The 18,474-nt window shown below is 43.4% G+C and overlaps 1 protein-coding gene across 2 annotated transcripts in view; it reads left to right on the top strand.

The window, feature by feature from the left end:
* Positions 1-18,474, top strand: part of GRIK2 (glutamate ionotropic receptor kainate type subunit 2) — a 655,273-nt gene that overhangs the window by 265,082 nt on the left and 371,717 nt on the right. For both annotated transcript variants that reach the window (XM_089530680.1, XM_089530679.1), the window contains exons 5-6: positions 11,822-11,875; positions 17,838-18,011. In XM_089530680.1, the coding sequence (XP_089386806.1) occupies positions 11,822-11,875; positions 17,838-18,011 (228 nt within the window). The remainder of the gene's footprint in view (positions 1-11,821; positions 11,876-17,837; positions 18,012-18,474) is intronic.

The raw sequence follows: 18,474 nt of genomic DNA, 5'->3' as shown, positions 1-18,474 counted from the left end.
AACCACCCGATGTAGTCTGATTATCCAAACCGGGCACCCACCCGGTGCTTGGGATGACCTAGGGGCTAAGGAACACAACTTGACCGCAAACCTTGTCTTGCGTTCACCAATTCACAAAGCCCCTAGTCACCGGGAGGCGCTCCTGTGTTCTGGCCCCTGCAATGGCCAAACGCCTGCCCTATTCACCCCTGGGTACCTATTGACTCCCAAACCAGAGCTCCATAGCCCTGGTACCACAACATGCAGATCCTGGCCTATGCTGCCGCCACAAAAGGCCTAAGCAGAAGGCCTACCACCAACCCTGCCAAGAGCGATTTAATGTCCACCACATTGATCCAAATGTGGGCGAACATAACCAGCAAAGGCCTTAGATCTCCAACGCCCAACGTTTTTAATGTCCTGCGCAGGCAAACCTGCCCTGGAAGCAGCGGTGGCCGCACCAATGCGGAAAGAATGACCTCCAAACTCCTTTGCAGGGAGACCCAAGCGTGCAATGGTCATTCTAAGCACAGAAACAAATTGATATCTAGTAAGGGGGGAACCATCAACGTGTGCAAAAAGAAAATTGGCCGCCATAGGCCTAACATCCCAAAAAGCTCAAAGAGCCTTAACAGGACAGACAGGTGAGCCCCAAAAGCGACGCAGCACCACTGTCTGACCAACCCCCAACTGGTCGCACTTGGAGCGATGCAAGGTTAAGGAAACACCATGCTTCAAAAACGAAATGTCAGAAGCACACAGTGCCCTACCAAACAAATCACTCTTGGACCCAGCAACAACTTCCCCCAACCGAAATGCACCAAAAAAGGCCACTGAAAATGCAGCACAAAACAATTTAACTTCATAACTTGAAGAACATACAACAGGTAAAATTGCACAAATCTTACATAGCAGTTGAAAACAAATAGGGCGTCTAGTGTCCTTTTTGGAAGCATAGGCACGCTTCCAACCTTCAACAGCCCTTTTAAACAAAAAGGAGGCACAAGGATCCACAAATCCCCCAGCTTTTGAGAAAAAGGAAATGGCTGCCAAATGAATGGACATAGTCTTGGGGGCAATGTTTTTGTGGCATAGCCACACCAAAAAACGCAACACCACTTCAGTGGTCAACTGCCAAACATGCTGAATTCCAGAGTCATTAAAATAATCCAAAAGCTTTCTCAAAGTATGTTTGTAAGTCTTAAGGGTAGATGGAGCAATGGATCCCAGCACACCATCCATTATTTCCGACAGCCAACCTCCCACATGGAAACAGGACATTGGGTAGGCTGAAGGTCTGCCTCTGGGGCTAACTGCCGAAACCGCTGAACCTTTTTGTTAGAAAATTCGGTGCACCAAATATGAACAGCCACAACAATGGGGAATAGCTCTAAAAAAGTCATGTCCCTAAGTATATCTGACCCTTGCCAGGAATCAGGCCACCGTTCAGCACACCAATGGCCCCGGAAATATATACGAAAGCTGATGCTACCGGCCGCATCTGAGTGAACCTGTAAAGAATCATTAAGGCACCAAATCCTTTGCCAAATGGCAACACCATTAAAGCCTTTCAAAAACTGTAACCATATACGAAGGTCATCCTTAATGTCATTGGTAATTCGGATATGATGATGTAATTGCTTGGGGCCTGACAAAGACCTAGCTAACCTGGCACAAAAGGCCCTTCCAGGAGCCACAACCTTGCAAGCAAAGTAGAGGTGACCTAATAATGACTGAACCTGCTTTAAGGTAAGCTTGGAAGCGGCCAAGGCATGTTCTATCAGCTCACACAGGGTCACAATCTTGGCCTGGGGCAAAGAGGAAAAACCTTTAACAGAGTCTAGCTGGATACCCAAAAAGGACATAGATGTCGTGGGGCCTTCAGTCTTATCAGCAGCTAGTAGCGGTACCCCAATTTCAGCAGCCAATGCAGAAAAAGAATTTAACAAATCCAAACACTTGGAGGAGTTTGCAGGGCCAACAAACATGAAATCATCTAAATAGTGTGTTACTAAAGATGATGAAGCCCTGCGTTTTAACTCCCACTCCAAAAAAGTACTGAATGTCTCAAAGGCTGCACAACTAATGGAGCAACCCATAGGCATCGCCTTGTCAAAATAATATTTTCCTTCAAACTGAAAACCCAGAAAGTGAAAATCATCAGGATGAACCGGGAGAAGTCTAAAGGCAGATTGGATATCGCACTTAGCCATAAGTGCACCTTTAGGGCAGGCCCTAACCAACCGGACCACATGGTCGAAAGATGCATATTTAACCAAGCATAGCTCTTCCGGGATGGCATCATTAACTGAAGACCCAGGAGGGTGAGAAAGATGATGGATTATTCTAAATTCACCCGGTGCTTTTTTAGGCACCACTCCAAGTGGCGAAATGTGAAGATTTTTAAAAGGGGGTTCTGTAAAAGGACCTGCCACACGTCCAGCCTGTATCTCCTTGTTAATCTTGGCTCTGAGCACCTCAGGCATGGACCTGGCAGACAACAAATTCTTGGGGAACTGGTGTGACAAAGGGGCAGCAACCGGGATCCTAAAGCCAAACGAAAAACCCTCGGCCAAATAAGAAGCAGCTTGATTGTTAGGGTATGCTGCCAACAAAGGAATGAGGGCACTAGGTTTAACAGGTGTAAAAGCCAAATTGGAAACCTGGGGAAAAGCAACCTGCTTATTTCTGGCTCCCTGCATGGCCGGCAACTGAGCCCCCAGCTCTGTCACTTTTGCCGGTGGTTGCTGCGGCAGGGCACCCCCCTCGAAAGGGCTGAGAAGCTTGAACTGGGCGAGAACACGATGACCTAGGATGAGACCCTCTACAATTTGCACAACAATGATCGAATTTACATTGCAAACGAGTACATTGTCCAGCATTATAGTCCCAGCAAGTAAGAAACTTTGAGTCTTTTTTAAATGTTCCTTTCTGTGGGCCCTTAAGCCTAGCAGAGGTGCCCACTTCCAAAAGCCAAATCTCATTGTGGAGCAAGTCCCATCACTCCCGAGAGTTTTGCGATGCATGTTGATGGAAGGCTGCATCGTAGGCAATGGCGGCTGCATCCCCTGCAAAGGCCTTGGCACGCATCACGTTCAACAGATGGCTGTCCAAATGCCAAGCACGTTCTGGGAAGGCCATTGACACAACAGCCTTAAAAACAGTGAAGCCCTCTAACCAGTTGGCGAAAGTGGGCTCCGCCACCACCACTTTAGGCTCATGTTTGTTCTTGCTTGTAGACGTAACCGCCACAGCGTCTTTTCCTTTTGGTTGCAAAAGGGTAAGAACATCTACATAACAAACCCGCAAGATGTTCTTACGCACCTTCTTGGATAAGTGAGCACCAGGTGGGCGCTCCCCCGGGGAACAAACCGGAAAATCCGCCGCAAGCGGATCAACCCAAACACCCTGCAAGCCTGGGCGCCAAGCCCTTCTCTTGATGGCCCACCTTGGCAAATCAGGTACCAAGGCGTGCTCGACCCAAAAACCATCCCTCCCCATTGGCACAACAAGATGATCACCACCTTCTGAAGAAGACTGTATAACACCAGCACGCCGAGCTCTGCGACGTCTCTTCTTGGCCTTGCACTTTCTTTTCTTTTCTTTGTGCTGCTCAGCTGAGGACATTCCTGTCGCATCCTCATCATCGGACGACGTAGACGACGAGCTGGAGCTAGATGAACTTGAAGAGCTGGAAACATGATGGTCATGGTGTCGAGACCCTGGAACCGCCGAACTGGTAGTCTGACTGGCCGAAGATGCCGATGGAGCTGCTCTAGAACCCAGACGTCTAGAAGCCTGAGGTGCAGGAACAACTGGCGTCGAAGTGCTGTTAAAATGTCCAGCACCAACAGCTTGTTGAAGTAACTCAGCAATGGTTCTAGACAAGGTGGAAATGGCCTCCGCTGACAAACCTGCAGACATCACAGGTTGTGCCTCAGCCGAATCACATTGACCATCATCACCATGCTGTCCAACATCTGTCCCACTGCTGGAGCTCACAGACATGGTGCGCTGACTGAGTGCCCGACTGGCACCAGGAGCACCAGAAAGTTCCTGTAGTGCCCTCAAATTCTTTCCACCAGACTTTCTCAGCCGTTTAGGCGGCATAGTAAAAAACTGTTCCCTCAAAGCAAAAAGGCAAAGCACCTTGCTTATCTGACAGGAACCAGCAATAAAGAACCCCAGCCAGGGCTAATTAATCACTTGGAATTAGCTAAAAACAAGCCAAAGGCACAGAAAGCAAATGGCCCAGAATCCAGTGGGAGAAAAAAAAAAGGGGGGGGGGCAGAAAGCAATCTTTTTTAAACCCCCTCTATAGAAAATGGCAGTTCCCGCCAAAATTATAAACAAAATGGCGGTTTTCCCACCAAAACAAAATGGGCCAAAACAGTTATATATAGGCCCAAGCTAGGCCTGCCTTGGCTCTCTTAGAAGAGAGCAATCAGGCCAAAAAACAGTTGTATATAGGCCCAAGCGAGGCCTGCTGCGGCTCTCTCAGAAGAGAGCAATCTGGCCAAAACAGATGTATATAGGCCCAAGCTAGGCTTGCCATGGCTCTCTCAGAAGGGAGCAATCAGGCCAAAAAACAGTTGTATATAGGCCCAAGCTAGGCCTGGTGCAAAGCACCAAGACTTGCTCCCTTCCACAGCTTGGCTCCGCTCTGCTCGAAGCCAAGCAACCGACTGAGGGAAGGGGTCAGCAACACGGCCTTAAAAAGGCCTAGGTCCCTCCCTCCCTGCGTGCTGTGCGGGGCCCCGCCTCCAAGGCCCAGCCCACCAATGGGCAGCCTTGGAGGACCAGAAGCCCCGCACCAACGAAACCGGCTCCCAGAGCGTCGCGGAGCAGAAGGGCCGCCCCTTCCGCCCCCGCGCACCAATAGGGAGCCGGGCAAGCCCCAGAGCACTCTGGGGCTTGTAGTCCAGCTGCGTCTAGTGGCAAAACGGTCTGCCCAGCGAGGCGGGCGACCGTTGCTTTAGAGCACAGTGGGAGCTGGAGCTAACATGTCAGTGGGGCAATATATATATTCTGCCTGTTAGCCTGAATTACTAATTAAAGAACCTATCCATGATGTTGAAGCCTGCCATAAAAACAGATACAGCACCTTGGTTGGCTCTTTTAAAGTTCAGGCTGAAACCCAGAGCAGATTCATTACACCAATGTTGTGGAAGCCTCTACTGTTTTCATCCATTCAATCAACCATAACTTCATCTTTGAACTGAGTCTGTTTGCTAAAAATAAAGCTTTGGGCCAGGCATCTTCCATTCAACTGGTGATGACAAGGTTGAAGGATGTGCTCACTATTTTCTGCTTTATGCTCCTACACATAGGTTCATGTTTTTTTTCTGTGTAAGTAGAAGGAGCTTCAGTTCATGAGAGAAGAGCTGAACTCACAGGAGGGATCTTTGCATCATCAGAAGAAAACTTGTTAGAAACAACTCTCCCTCCATGCAGGGAAGTTACTTCTCTTCATGCAGGAAAAAGTTAGACTCTAAGCCCTACTTTTTAAAAATCAAATTTGCTGACTTCATTTGGTCTGTTACATGCACTTAAAAACATCTGGGTCCAAAATGTTTATAAGGTTGGTGCCAGCGAGGTCAAAACTAAGCATGGCCACCTGAACAATAAGTTAGTCCATCAGCCATGTTGCATTATTTATAGTGTGCCAACATAGTGTAAATGAACAGCAAATGTGGCTTTTAATAATATTCCTGTCAGCAAAAACAAATGTGTGTTATAAGAGGATTAAAGCAAAATGGAGCCCTTGTTTTATAACCTCTCTACTTTATACATAATAAAAGGCTTTTCTTTGCTGAATTATCACTTTCCCATCTTACTACTTATCAGAGAGGACTTGTTCTGCATAATACTCCAGATGTACAAAATAGACTAGCTTGAACTACTTCCATATGCAAGACACCTCCTCAACATCCCCCCACCACACCAAAGGAATACTGACTTCAAAGTGCACCTGTGAAATTGTTCTTAAGAGCTTTCCTTTTTGTATTTCAGTGTGTGTGTGTGTGTGTGTGTGTGTGTGTGTTTACATTTGTGTACTGTTGATAGTTAGAACATCCACACTAGTTACTTTAAGAACACAGCATCCCTGCTTTTGAACACATCACTTGAAAATGTTGCTTGAAGATGGTTTCCATCCTTATTTCAACTGTTTCTGGGTGGAATGGTATGATGACTGTTTAATATTCTGGGTGTGGCTTCCACACAGGTGCCAGCAGTTAAAAGGCACTGTGCAAAATCTTGCATCCCTCCCCTTTAGGTTTTTGTTTTGTGGTAAGAAAAAGGACAGATGAAATGGTGAGAAAACTTGTCTGGATCCCCTGCAAGAGTGTGTGAACAAGCCAGGCTGTTAGTACAGTAAAAGGCTGATCTGGAAGAATCTGGAATTCTTGCCACATTGATTCTACATATAATAAAAATGCCATGCTCTTAACTGTTAAGGAACTTCTTGGGAAAACAACTGTATTTAAGAATATTAATATTGCCTAGATCTCAGCCTTGCATTTCTTCAAAGCCTCAGGACTGGGGAAATAAATACTGCTCAAATTCTGCAGCACTGTTGAAATATAGCAATTTATCTAACCCGTGCTCTTCCTAACTCTTCGTTTTCCTAATGAAAGCATTTTGGCCCATTGAGTTCCTGGGTAATAATAATAATAATAATAATTTGGCTAAAGTGTAGAATACACTCAGATCTCCCTATACCTAGTCCACATGTGGTCTTCATCTAAAATGATTTAGGCAGTTGTACATGGCCACTGTCACCAGTTCTTAAAAATCCAGACTATGCTTGTTCTGCTGTCTGAGTTCTAAACCACCAAAACTGACTAGCAGCTTTTATTTCTCTGGGTATAGGCATCCTACTTGGCAATAGTTTTGTCTCCCTTCTTTGGATTTATTTCACAGGAGGGGCAATGTAGAAAGAAGCCATACTTTTCTTCACATGTTCAGACACTGCACCTGACTTTCAATATTTAGCAGTATTTTGTTGTGAGCTTCTTTGTAGCTCTAATTGTCTACAGGAATAATAATAATAATAATAATAATAATAATAATAATAATAATCCTGTTCTCCCAAAATTGGGAGTCAAAGCAGCTTACAATTTAAAATAACAATACCATTATAAAGCCCTATATGGCTTGGGCCCAGGGTACTTGGAGGACCGCCTCTCCCCATACATTCCGCCCCGCACACTCAGATCTGTTGGGAAGCAATTGTTACGAGTCCCAGAGGTAAGATATTCTACCACCACTCAGAGGGCCTTCTCTACCTTGGCCCCCAACCTCTGGAACTCGCTTCCGGACGAGCTCCACTCGGCCACCTCCCTGGACCAGTTTAAAAAGGGGCTTAAAACTTTTCTGTTCCAGCGGGCCTACCCCTAACATTCCAATGTAACCTCCTTCTTGCTCCTCATTGTTTTTGTAAATCTGTGCTAGTTGGATAATTGTTAGCTGTATTTAATAGTTCTTATATTTTGTAATTCTTGTATTTTTAATTTTATTGTTTATTGATTGTATTGTGCTTCTCGCTGTTGTAACCTGCCTGGATCCCAGGAAAGGCGGGCTAAAAATAAAGTTTTTATTTTATTATTATTATTATTATTATTAAAAATATACAAAAAGTAAACATTAAAATAGAATTATTTACAGTTTTAAAACAATATTAAATTATTCACAGCATTAAAACAATTCAAACCTCAAAAGAATAACGTAATTTTAAAAGATAAAAGCTGTTAAAAACAGATCATTTTAAAAACAACACAGCACCCCATAGGCTTGTTTTAAAAGCCTATCAGGATAAAAAAACATTAGCCTGTCAATGGAAGGACAACAAGAAAGAGATATTTGTTCCCCTCCTCTCCCCGGCAAGGGAATTCCAGAGTCTAGGGGCAGCCACTGAGAAAGCCCTCTCTTGCATACCCATTCCCCACCAATATGATGATAGTGGGACTGGAAAAAGGGCTTTTTCTGATTATCTGATCCCAGGCTTGTTCATACGGGGAGATTTAGGGCCGGTACAGACCACCATGAAAAGCCAGCTTGGGGGAGTGGGGTATGCATGACACATGCCCCCATGATGCCTGGAAGCCAGTTTCACATCGCCTGGCTGCTACCTTCCAGGCACTCTGGTGGCTGACCATTTACATTCCACATACTGTAGGAACACCTAAAGCTGAGTCAGGGTGGGAAAAGCCAGCCTTTTGCCAGCTCAAAAAGGAGTGGCATTTTGCTGCTTCGTTTTAGGCTGCCAGAAAGGTGGATTGGGGCCTCAGCATGTGACTGCTGTGGCCCCAATCCAGCTGTCCCTTTGGGGGCAGTCTGATTCACCCCATGGGCTGCCAAATAGTCTTGATCTGAACAATATAGGGCTTTATTAGTCATAACTCGCAGAAACAAACTGGCAGCCAGCAAAGCTGTTTTAACAGGGTTACAATATTGTCTCTGTAACATGCTCCAGTTACTAGTCTGGCTGCAGCTCTTTGGATGAGATGAAGTTTCTGAACTCAGTTCAAAGGCATCCCTAAGGACAACACATCACAGTAGTTGAAAGTGGATGGAACTAAGATATGTACCACTGTGGACAGATCCATCTTCTCAAGGAACAAGCACAATTGGCACAAAAGCTTTAAATATGCAAAAACACTCCTGGGCCTCCAGGTTCAAAAGTGAGTCCAGTAGTACACCCAAACTGTGAACCTGCATCTTTGGGAGTGTAACCCCATCTAACACAGGCTGATTCCCTATTCCTTGATCTGCCCTTTGATTGACCAGGAGCACCTTTGCCTTGTTTGAATTAAGTTTCAGTTTGTTTGCCCTCATCAGTCCATTACTGATGTCAGAAACTGGTTTAGGACAAGGACAGTCTCCATGGTTTGGAGTGGAAGGAGTAGTAGAATGGGGTGTCATCCACATACTGATGGTACTGTAACCCAGTACTCCATTTGCCCTGTCCCCATGGTTTCATGCATATGTAGATTGACATGGGGACAAAACAGAACTGTGAGGTACCCCTCAGTACCACCTTCTGGGTTCAGTCCTCCAGGAGGGAATGGAGCCACTATAAAATAATGTCTCTAAGCCCCATCAGAGTGAAATGTTGCAGAAAGATACCATGGTCAATGGTATTGAAAGCCACTGAGAGATCCAGCAAAATCAAAAGGAACACACTCCCCCTGTCCTACCTAGGTCATCCACTAAGTTGACCAAAGCTATCTCTGTCACGTAGCAAAGCCTGATCCCAGCCTGAATCCCAGAAGTGGATTTAGATAATCCATTTCATCCAGAAATCCCTAGAGTTGGGAGGCTGCCGCATGAGCCAATATTTTGCGAAAAAATGGAATTTTAGACATAGGCTGATCATTGTCCATTATAGAAGGACTCAGGGATGGTTTTTTCTTTTAGGCAAGTTGGAACTTTGCCTTGTTGTAAGGAGGCATTGACTACCCCCTTCACCCACTCAGCCATTCCCTTTCTGACCTGTTTAATAAGCCACAAGGGATTCTATTACACATGTGGTGGCTCTCAGTTCTCCAAGGATCCTATCCACATCCTCAGGTTGCACAAACTGAAAAGTATCTAATATTTCTGGAAAAGGAGGAGCTGAGGTTACATCCACTGGCTACAGCATAAATGTTTGAGTGGATGTGAGTGATTTTAACTGCAAGGTCTAAAGTGTGCCTGGCAGCATGAGTAGGACCAGATACTACTTGGGAAAGACTCATGGTTGTCATGGAGGCCATGAAGTCATGAGCTATTTTCAATAGGGCTGTCTCAGCCTGTTGAAGTCTCCCATAATTATTAGCTGCAGAGACTCCAACACCAACCCTGAAACCATCCCTGTTAGCTCAGGAAGGGAGAATTTTGAGCAGCAAGGTGGATGGTACACCAACAGAATCTTTTTTCTGTCCCGACTGCACACTCTAGGTCTACACACTCAAAACTGGAAGAAGTGACATAAGGCAGTTCGTCAGGTAGCGTGGAAAGATTATAGATCATTGTAAGTCCACCTCCCAGTCTTGTATGCTGCTGCACAGAAAAACCTAGCAGGCAGAGCTGAGAGATTTACCCCCTATCTAGCCAGGGCTCTGCGATACAGGCTATGTCAGTATGCTAATTCACAATCAAATCCTGAATTGCACTTGTTTTCTGTTTGCTCACCTGACATTTAACAGCAGTATTTTCAACCCCGGGGGACTGTCATCAAGGATATCCATGCTATTTGACCTGGGTTTGGCTCTGTTTTTGCTTTTTTATCCAAATACCACCCTTTCTTCCCACAAACAGTTTTCATCAATTTGCTGGGTTAGTAGTTTTTTGTTAGTTTTTCGGGCTGTGTGGCCACGTTCTAGAAAATTTTCTTCCTGACGTTTCACCATCATCAGAGAAGATGCCATCCACAGATGCTGGTGAAATGTCAGGAAGAAAATCTTCTAGAACATGGCCATACACCCCAAAAAACCCACAAAAAACTATGGACGCCGACCATGAAAGCCTTCAACTTCACATTGCTGGATTAGCTCTATGATCACACAGAATTCACTGGCCATTTTAGGCAGCTGATTTGAGGTTTCTTGAAATGGCAGCAAATGGTTAGCTATTTAAATTGTTTTTATTGCAATTTAACTGCTAGGAGTGCATGTGGGATTTTCTGCCTCAGGTGCCAAAGGTAATTTAGATGGTATGAATAGAGATCTTGTAGCAGCTTTGAGACTAACTGAAGGAAGTGGGCAGCATAAGCTTTCATAGACTAGTCTACTTCCTCAGGTGCATTTGGGAAAGTAGACTTAATGCATCTGAGGAAGTAGACTTAAGTCTAGGAAGGCTTATGCTTCTAACTTCTTTCAGTTAGTCTCAAAGCTGCTACAAGATCTCTCTACATACTGATTCTACAGACTAAAATGTCTATATCTTTGAATTCTACTTAAATAGCTGTGGGTTCTGACCAGTTTAACTTAGGTTAGTAGGAGCATCAACTTCTGTTTTGCTTCAGTCAGTGAAATATCTTTGGTGAGACCTATCAGACTGACTAGTTGACAACTTTATGAAGGTCAAAGAAAGTTACTAGTTCTAAGCAGTGCTGTGTTAGACTTTGCTTCACCAATTTATCAAAAAGCTATTATGAAAAATATGAAATACATAACTACAGTTGATATCCTGTTTAGAAAGATGGAAAGGATACTTATAGCTGGACAGTTTTCCCTGAATTGTAGCCCTGATATTTTGATATGATCCATTAATGTTAAGAAATGTGGTTTTAGTGCTCAAACATAGTGCTGTGATAGCAGGTTGAGGTGTTGAAAGATAGCTGCCAATACCTTTCTAAAGTCTTTTTGATTAAATAACATTGTTTTCCTGGAGTAGCGATGCATTTCCCCCCTCAAATACACTTTTCTAGTGAAGAAATATAATAAACACAATTAATGGAACTATCCTCCATTGAGAGTTTTGGTTGGCAATTGAAATGCTCCCGTTAATACTAAAATTATAAGCTTCTTTCACATTTGCAGCTCTAAACAGTCTACTAATAATCTTTCTATCAGCAGATTTGGTCCATAAATTCCTTTAATAGTCAGTAATCTTCTCTAACTGCTAAGGAATGATTTGCTTGACCTAATTTTAGTATGATTCCAGCCCTATAGTTTCATCTCAGACGTATTCCTATGGGAGCTTTCCATTATTCATATAGGTGTGATTAAAAGCAGTGTTATGGGTAACCTTAGGAATATCAAAAGCAATGTTATGTAACTTATAAAATGTTAATAATTTGTGTACTGGTTCTTTCTTTCTTTCTTTCTTTCTTTCTTTCTTTCTTTCTTTCTTTTAGGCTTTAGCAATGGGAATGATGACAGAATACTATCATTACATCTTTACCACATTGGTAAGTAGCTTATAAGAATGTGCTGAAGGACTCAGACAAAGGCCTTTGCTTTCTTAATTATATTACTTGACAAAGTGAAAGTGGTCTCCAAGGAACAGGAGGAGCAAAGTACAGAATGTGTGCTCCATTTGATTTTGATACATTGGAGTGGAAGCTCCGGAGGATAGTTTAATTAATGTTTAGAAATATTATTCTGGAAAACTGGCAGTGATTTGCAGGTTTTTTTTAAAAAAAGACTACAGTGTGTAATTAAGAGAAGGCAGATTTGGCCACTGTGGCTCATGTTGTAATTACCTCCCAATTAGATTACTGTAAGGCACTCTGTATGGAACTGCCTTTGAAGAATGTTTGGAGGCTAAAGCTGCTGTAAAACATGGCAGTCAAATTGTTGTCTGATGTGTAATTTAGGTTGCATCTACCTTACAGAATTAATGCAGTTTGACACTGCCTTAAGTGCCATGGCTCAATGCTATGGAATTCTAGGATTTGTAGTTTTGTCAGCTATTTAGCTTTCTCTGTCAGAGAGTTCTGGTGCCACAACAAACTTCAAATCTGTAAGCTGCATTAATTGTGTCAAGCTGCATTAATTCTGCACTGTGCCAGCATTCCAAGAAACCACACACCACTGGTCTTCTAATTTGTTTCACTTCAAGGTGCTGGGTGACTTACAGAACCCTAAATGGTTTGGAGCCAGGATATCTAAAAGACTGCGTCTTCTTATATGTATGGCTGGAATCTGAGATCTTTACTGGGGGCTCTGTTGCATGTTGGTGTTGAAACTCTCTCTGAAGGGAAGCCAGGCTGATTCCATCCCTATGGAATTTCTAGAAGGTGCCCTAGACTGCTTTGTTCTGCATAGCCTTAAAACCAGTTTTCCAGTTGACATTTGGGGTTATATATGTGCAGCATTTATAATTTAGCTTTTAAAGATGGTTTGGGGAGCCATGGTGGGCTAAGACGTGCTAAAAATACTCTAAATAAACACATTCTTCTCTTATCCTCCTTTTTTGGATGATATTTTTTTTAAATTTTTGAAATCACATTTGGTATTGTTTTTTTCAAAATAATATGTACATAATTTATCATTTGTGGCACAAAGCACTGTTTAACATTGTTTTTCTTTTGTTCTTGTAACCAGATGGATATGCTTGATTTTAAAATTAAGTTTTATTTAATTAACAGAACAAAACATACACATACACAGTAATGAGTTGGTTTGTGGCAGAATCTTGAATTGCTTCTTTTGCCATTGCTGTTATAGACTTACCTGTATGGAGGTAGGACTTGGAGCTCATAAACAGCCAGAAGCTTACATTAGTTCTTGAGAGCCAGCATGACATAATGGTTTGAGTGTTGGACTATGAATCTAGAGACCAGGATTCAGTTCTCAGCTCACCCATGAAACCCACTGAGTGACCTTGGGCCTGGACAAATCTTACAAAGAAAACTGCATGATAGGGTCACCTTAGGGTCCCCATAAGTTGGAAACAACTTAAACACACACAACAGCAACAACAAACAACAAACAACAAATCAATCAATCAATCAGTCAATCTTTATAGTCAATAGACCCAATGTGTCACTCAATAGCTTAAAACAATATAAGGAATATAAAATTTGTCTGAAAGGAACACATAAATTACATAAAATTAGATTAAAAGACAGAATGAAAAAAATTATTTTGGATGAAGAATATGTTACCGAATGGTCACCCATTTTTAATAATTCATTCTCTGTTAACAACAATAAGTCATGTGTTCTCCTGATATGTCCAAAATATGATAGCCTCCATTTAGTCATTGTGGCAGCTAGGCAAATTTCAGACTTGATTTGCTCTTGGACTCATTTATTTTTTCTGTTTAGTAGTCCATGGTATCTGTAGAACTCTCTTTCAGCACTATGGTTTAAATGAATTGATTTTCATGCTATCAGCATTTTCACTGCTCAGCTGTCCTATCTACACATAGTAACTGGGAATACTATGGCCTGGGTGATCCTGGGTATTCAGTGATACATCTATACATTCAATGATACATCTATACATTCAAGTATATACCAGTGATTGAATTGAATGCTGAGATGATGCCATCAATTACCTGGAGGGGAAATGACAGCGGGGAAACCCAAAGTAAACCTCTCAGTTCTTTGCTAAAATGGGAAGGGAACAATGTGATAAATAAATTCAGTCAAAGAAGTAATCACATAAATAAGGCATAAAATGTTTCATATTTAATTGTCAGGCTTCTGGCCTAATTAAATATACCCATTTGCTTATTAGACCTGGGAGAGAGTGAAGTCGGTGGGATGTGGTTGTTTTTTTCTGAAGAATGGAAGATAAAACTTCAGCTGCTGACAACTAGGGATAATTTGGGATATGCCAACAGCAGATGATAGATTTTTATGCTCAATGGAGCCATGTAACTTGTATCATTTTTGGCTCCTGTGCTTTATTAATTACTTCTTACCTGACACAGTGAAAGTCTTGTCCAATAAATTTTCTGGTCACAGTGTTTAGCTGGGCTGTTTGGAAGTGTACTTTTCCATGATTGATTTCGAGTCTAATGTAATAGCTCATTAATTCTCTCTGAACTGTTGTGCATATTTATTATAGTTTTGAGTAAACAGGAATGTGTTTAAATTACATAATTACTTATGCAATTGTCCAAGATGTTTTGGAGGTCTCCCAAATTTATAGGAAAAGGATTTGGAGGCATTATTCCAAGTGGTTTTGCTCTAGGCCAAATTGTTCAACAGGCAGAGGTTGTGGGAATATTTGCCATCACCTGTACTGTCCTGTGCAGTTCACTTGCCCAATATGTCATCTTGATAATCTTATTAAATTCTTATTGAGAAGTTTTGGATTTTTTCCCCACATTCATTTTGTTTCTCTCCTCACAATTATGATGGTCAGGGTGGACTCAGTTAAGATACAGCATCTGCTAATCTATGAATGGAATAACCTGCCAGATAGCTAACTGAGTCTTAGGCACATTTTCACTTGATAAATAAATAATTCTTAACTTTTTTTCTTTTTCTTTTTGTATTCCTTCTCCTGAGTCCCATCCCCTTGCTGCCACATTGCAGAATTGATGTAGTTTGACTTTAACTATCCTGGCACCATCCTATGGATTTCTGTGATTTGTAGTTTGTTGTGGCCCCAGAGTGCTCTGACAGTATTCCAAATCCCAGAATTCCATAGCACGTAGCTGTGACAATTAAAGTGGTATCAAACTGCATTAATTCTGCAGTGTAGTGCAGCCTCAGAGGATGTATGCAAGGGCAACCAGAGATTTTTAAAAAAGTTACAATGGGCATTATAGTGTGTAGATTCAGAAGAACCATCTGCATGACTTAATGAAAAGTTGTATTTTAAGGAATATTTATAGCATAAATGCTAATTGGCATTAGTTAACTTTTTCTAAGAGTAGCCTGGCTTTTTAAATATATATTAACAATGTACTTGTTCATCGTATTGCACTTGGGAGGGTGGCTGTTCCTGCCCCTGCACCTAAATCTCAATTACACCCCATTCTAGTGAAGATTGGCATTTGGGCCAACCTTAGCCACAACAAAACTAATTTAAAGGCATTCTGGATGAGAACTACGAATTGTGTAGCTCTCCAAATTTGCTGAACTGCAACTCACAACATTCTGTACTATTAGTTGCAGTGTGCTTGTGGTTCAAGAACAGAGACACATAGTATTAACCCTGATCAAGACTACAGCTATCACTTAGGGCAGGGATGCACAACTTGCACCCCCAAAGCCAGGGGTAGGCAACCTTTTTGAGCCGGGGGCCGGGTTGCTGTCCCTCAGACAACTGGGGAACCGAAGCCGGGGGGTGGAGCTTCCACCCTCCGGAGGTGGGGCTGTGTGCTAGGGGTGGAGCTTCCACCCTCTGGGGCGGAGCCGCATGCCAGGGGATGGAGCTTCCACCCTCTGGGGGCCAGGCCTCCTCCTCTTTGCCGGCCCCTGACGGGGCCCCAGGCCCCATCAGAGGCCGGCAAAAAAGCTAGTGGGGGCCGCCAGTGCTGGAGGCCTCCCTCTCTTTGCTGGCCCCTGACGGGGCCCCAGGCCCTGTCAGAGGCCGGCAAAAAAGCTGACGTGGGCCACCAGCGCTGGCGGCCTCCCCCTCTTTGCCGGCCCCTGACGGGGCCCCAGGCCCCATCAGAGACCAGCAAAAATGTCCTAGAGGCCCACTGCCGCTGCCAGAGCCCTGTTGGAGGGCCCCAGCAACAGCAAAGGCCTCCTAGAGGCCTGCTGCTGCCACCGGAGTCCTGTTGGAGGGCCCCAGTGACGGCATTGGGACTCCCAGAGGCCTGCTGCCACTGTTGGAGCCTGTAGCAGGGGCCCGGCAACCGCAACGCGCCTCCTTGAGGCCGCCGCCAATGGCAGTGAAGTCTCGCGCGACCTTTCCTGTGGTTGCGCGAGACTTCGCCTCTAGGTTGCCACCATTTTGTTTCTCAAAATGGCGGCGAAGTCTTGCGTGACCAAAGGAAAGGTCGCGCAAGACTTTGCCGTCATTTTGAGAAATAAAATGGCGGCGCCCGGAGCGGCAGAAAGCCGCAATCGGTGGCGGTGGTGGCAGGAGTGGGCAGGGGCCGGCCGAAAGGCCTCCGCGGGCCGCATCCGGCCCGTGGGCCAGAGGTTGCCGACCCCTGCCCAAGGCCTTAATTCGGGCTGTCCTTGGATGCCTTGATCTCTCTGTCACTACTGTCAGATTTCCTCTTCCCTACAATGAATTTACCACTGATAAAGGCTCCTCAGTTCCACCTAATTCAATATTTATTGTACTTGATAAGATCAAAATAATCAGCTTATAATTCAAATGTTTCTCTGGGTAGATAATATTAATAGCTTCCCCCCTTAAAATGTGGCTTGGACTCTGGCATATAATATCTGATAACAGATGAGTCCAAATACATTTTTTTCCCAGAGAGGACTCAAAAGTAACCCCATTCAAGGGAAAAGGAGGCACCAGGTTATAAAGTGTCATCTTTGGGGAACATTTTCTGGGTGATTTATAAAGAAGACCTGGTATTCTACTGAATATCCCAGCCTAGAATAGAGGGTGGACATTTTACCAGTTGGTAAAAAGAGACACCCCCCCGCCCAGACCTCCTTATATAAGGGTGCTCCCAAGTGGCATAATACCCTGCTGTTCTCCCAAAGTGATGCAGACACAGCTCTCCTCTCCCCCTGCCAGTCTGGCTGTCTCAGTTCCCACTGGAAGTAATTCTGTGGAGTTATGCCAGTGGAGCATTGTGCTATGCCATCTCTCAAAGATATTGATCAAAGTGTTACCAGATACTGCACAAACAGTTCATGCAATTAACCCTTCCCTTACCAATCCTTTCCCTTGCACCCCCTTCTGCTGCACAGAAATCTCTCCAGGAGGTGAACCAGAATCTTAACTGAACAGAAAGACACAAATTGCTGAACACATGAACCTGCTAGAACCAGTGGAGGGTTCATCCATCCATTTTTTCAAGCAATTTCCATTTCTTATTGCAGCCCCAAGATACACAGAGCCAGATATTCACACTAGGTTCCATTTGCTATAGGGCCTACAAAGCTTTTAACCCTCTCAATCAGATGGAAGCCCACCAGACATACGTGGCAGCCAATCAAAAACTTCTGTTTTTGTTTTCTTCTTGAGACCATACAAACGCACTGCTTTACCATTCAAATCAAAATGTACACTGTCTAAACTCAGCCAGATTATCTTGACATGTGAGGCAAATAAACACTGTGCAGATCAAAATACCTATGGGTGTTTTGTCCATTTTATTATTTTTAATATTCTTTGTGTTATTTTTGTTGTTAAATTCCACCCTTGTTCTAATGAGCTTACAGTAGCATACTTGGCCTTCCACCTGTGCACTCTTTTTAGATAAAAAAATGTATTTGAATAGAAATGTGTGAAAGCTTCAAATGTTCATGTTTTGCTTCCTCCCTTCAGGACCTCTTTGCTCTTGATGTGGAGCCGTATCGGTATAGTGGGGTTAACATGACTGGATTCAGGATTTTGAATACTGAAAACAGCCAGGTGGCATCCATAATTGAAAAGTGGTCCATGGAACGATTACAGGCACCTCCAAAACCTGACTCGGGCTTGCTGGATGGCTTCATGACGGTATGAAAACTAATTTACACTTTAATTCATGTGCACATAACTATAAATGATTTAGAATTCCAAACCATATAGCTGGTACAACTGCCTACTTTCCTCTCAATATTTTGTTTTCATCTTTTCATTTAGAAATGTGCTCCCGTTTAATAATAATAATAATAATAATAATATATTTATATTCCACCTTTTCCCTAGGGAATCAAGGCAGATTACAACATAATAATAACATAGTAACATTATGCTTCATTTATGAAGTGCATCAACATCTGTACTATCTGAAAAGTGAAATTTAGGTGATCACATCAAGAAAAAACAAAAAAAATATCTGAGAGCCAATGTGGACTTGCATAGCCACCTCCTCCACCTTGATTCTCTTGTTTCATGTACCACCCCCCCCCCCCAATAGTTTCAACTGAGCAGCTTACATCTTTATCAGGTTATCAAAATGACAGTAGGGACCCTGACA

Source organism: Sceloporus occidentalis, unplaced genomic scaffold, assembly GCF_023333645.1.
Source record: "Sceloporus occidentalis isolate IW3139 unplaced genomic scaffold, rSceOcc1.0.p SCAF_6, whole genome shotgun sequence".
Taxonomy (NCBI): Eukaryota; Metazoa; Chordata; class Lepidosauria; order Squamata; family Phrynosomatidae; genus Sceloporus; species Sceloporus occidentalis.
Note: the sequence above shows the minus strand (reverse complement) of the source record. Positions and strands in the feature narration are given on the sequence as shown.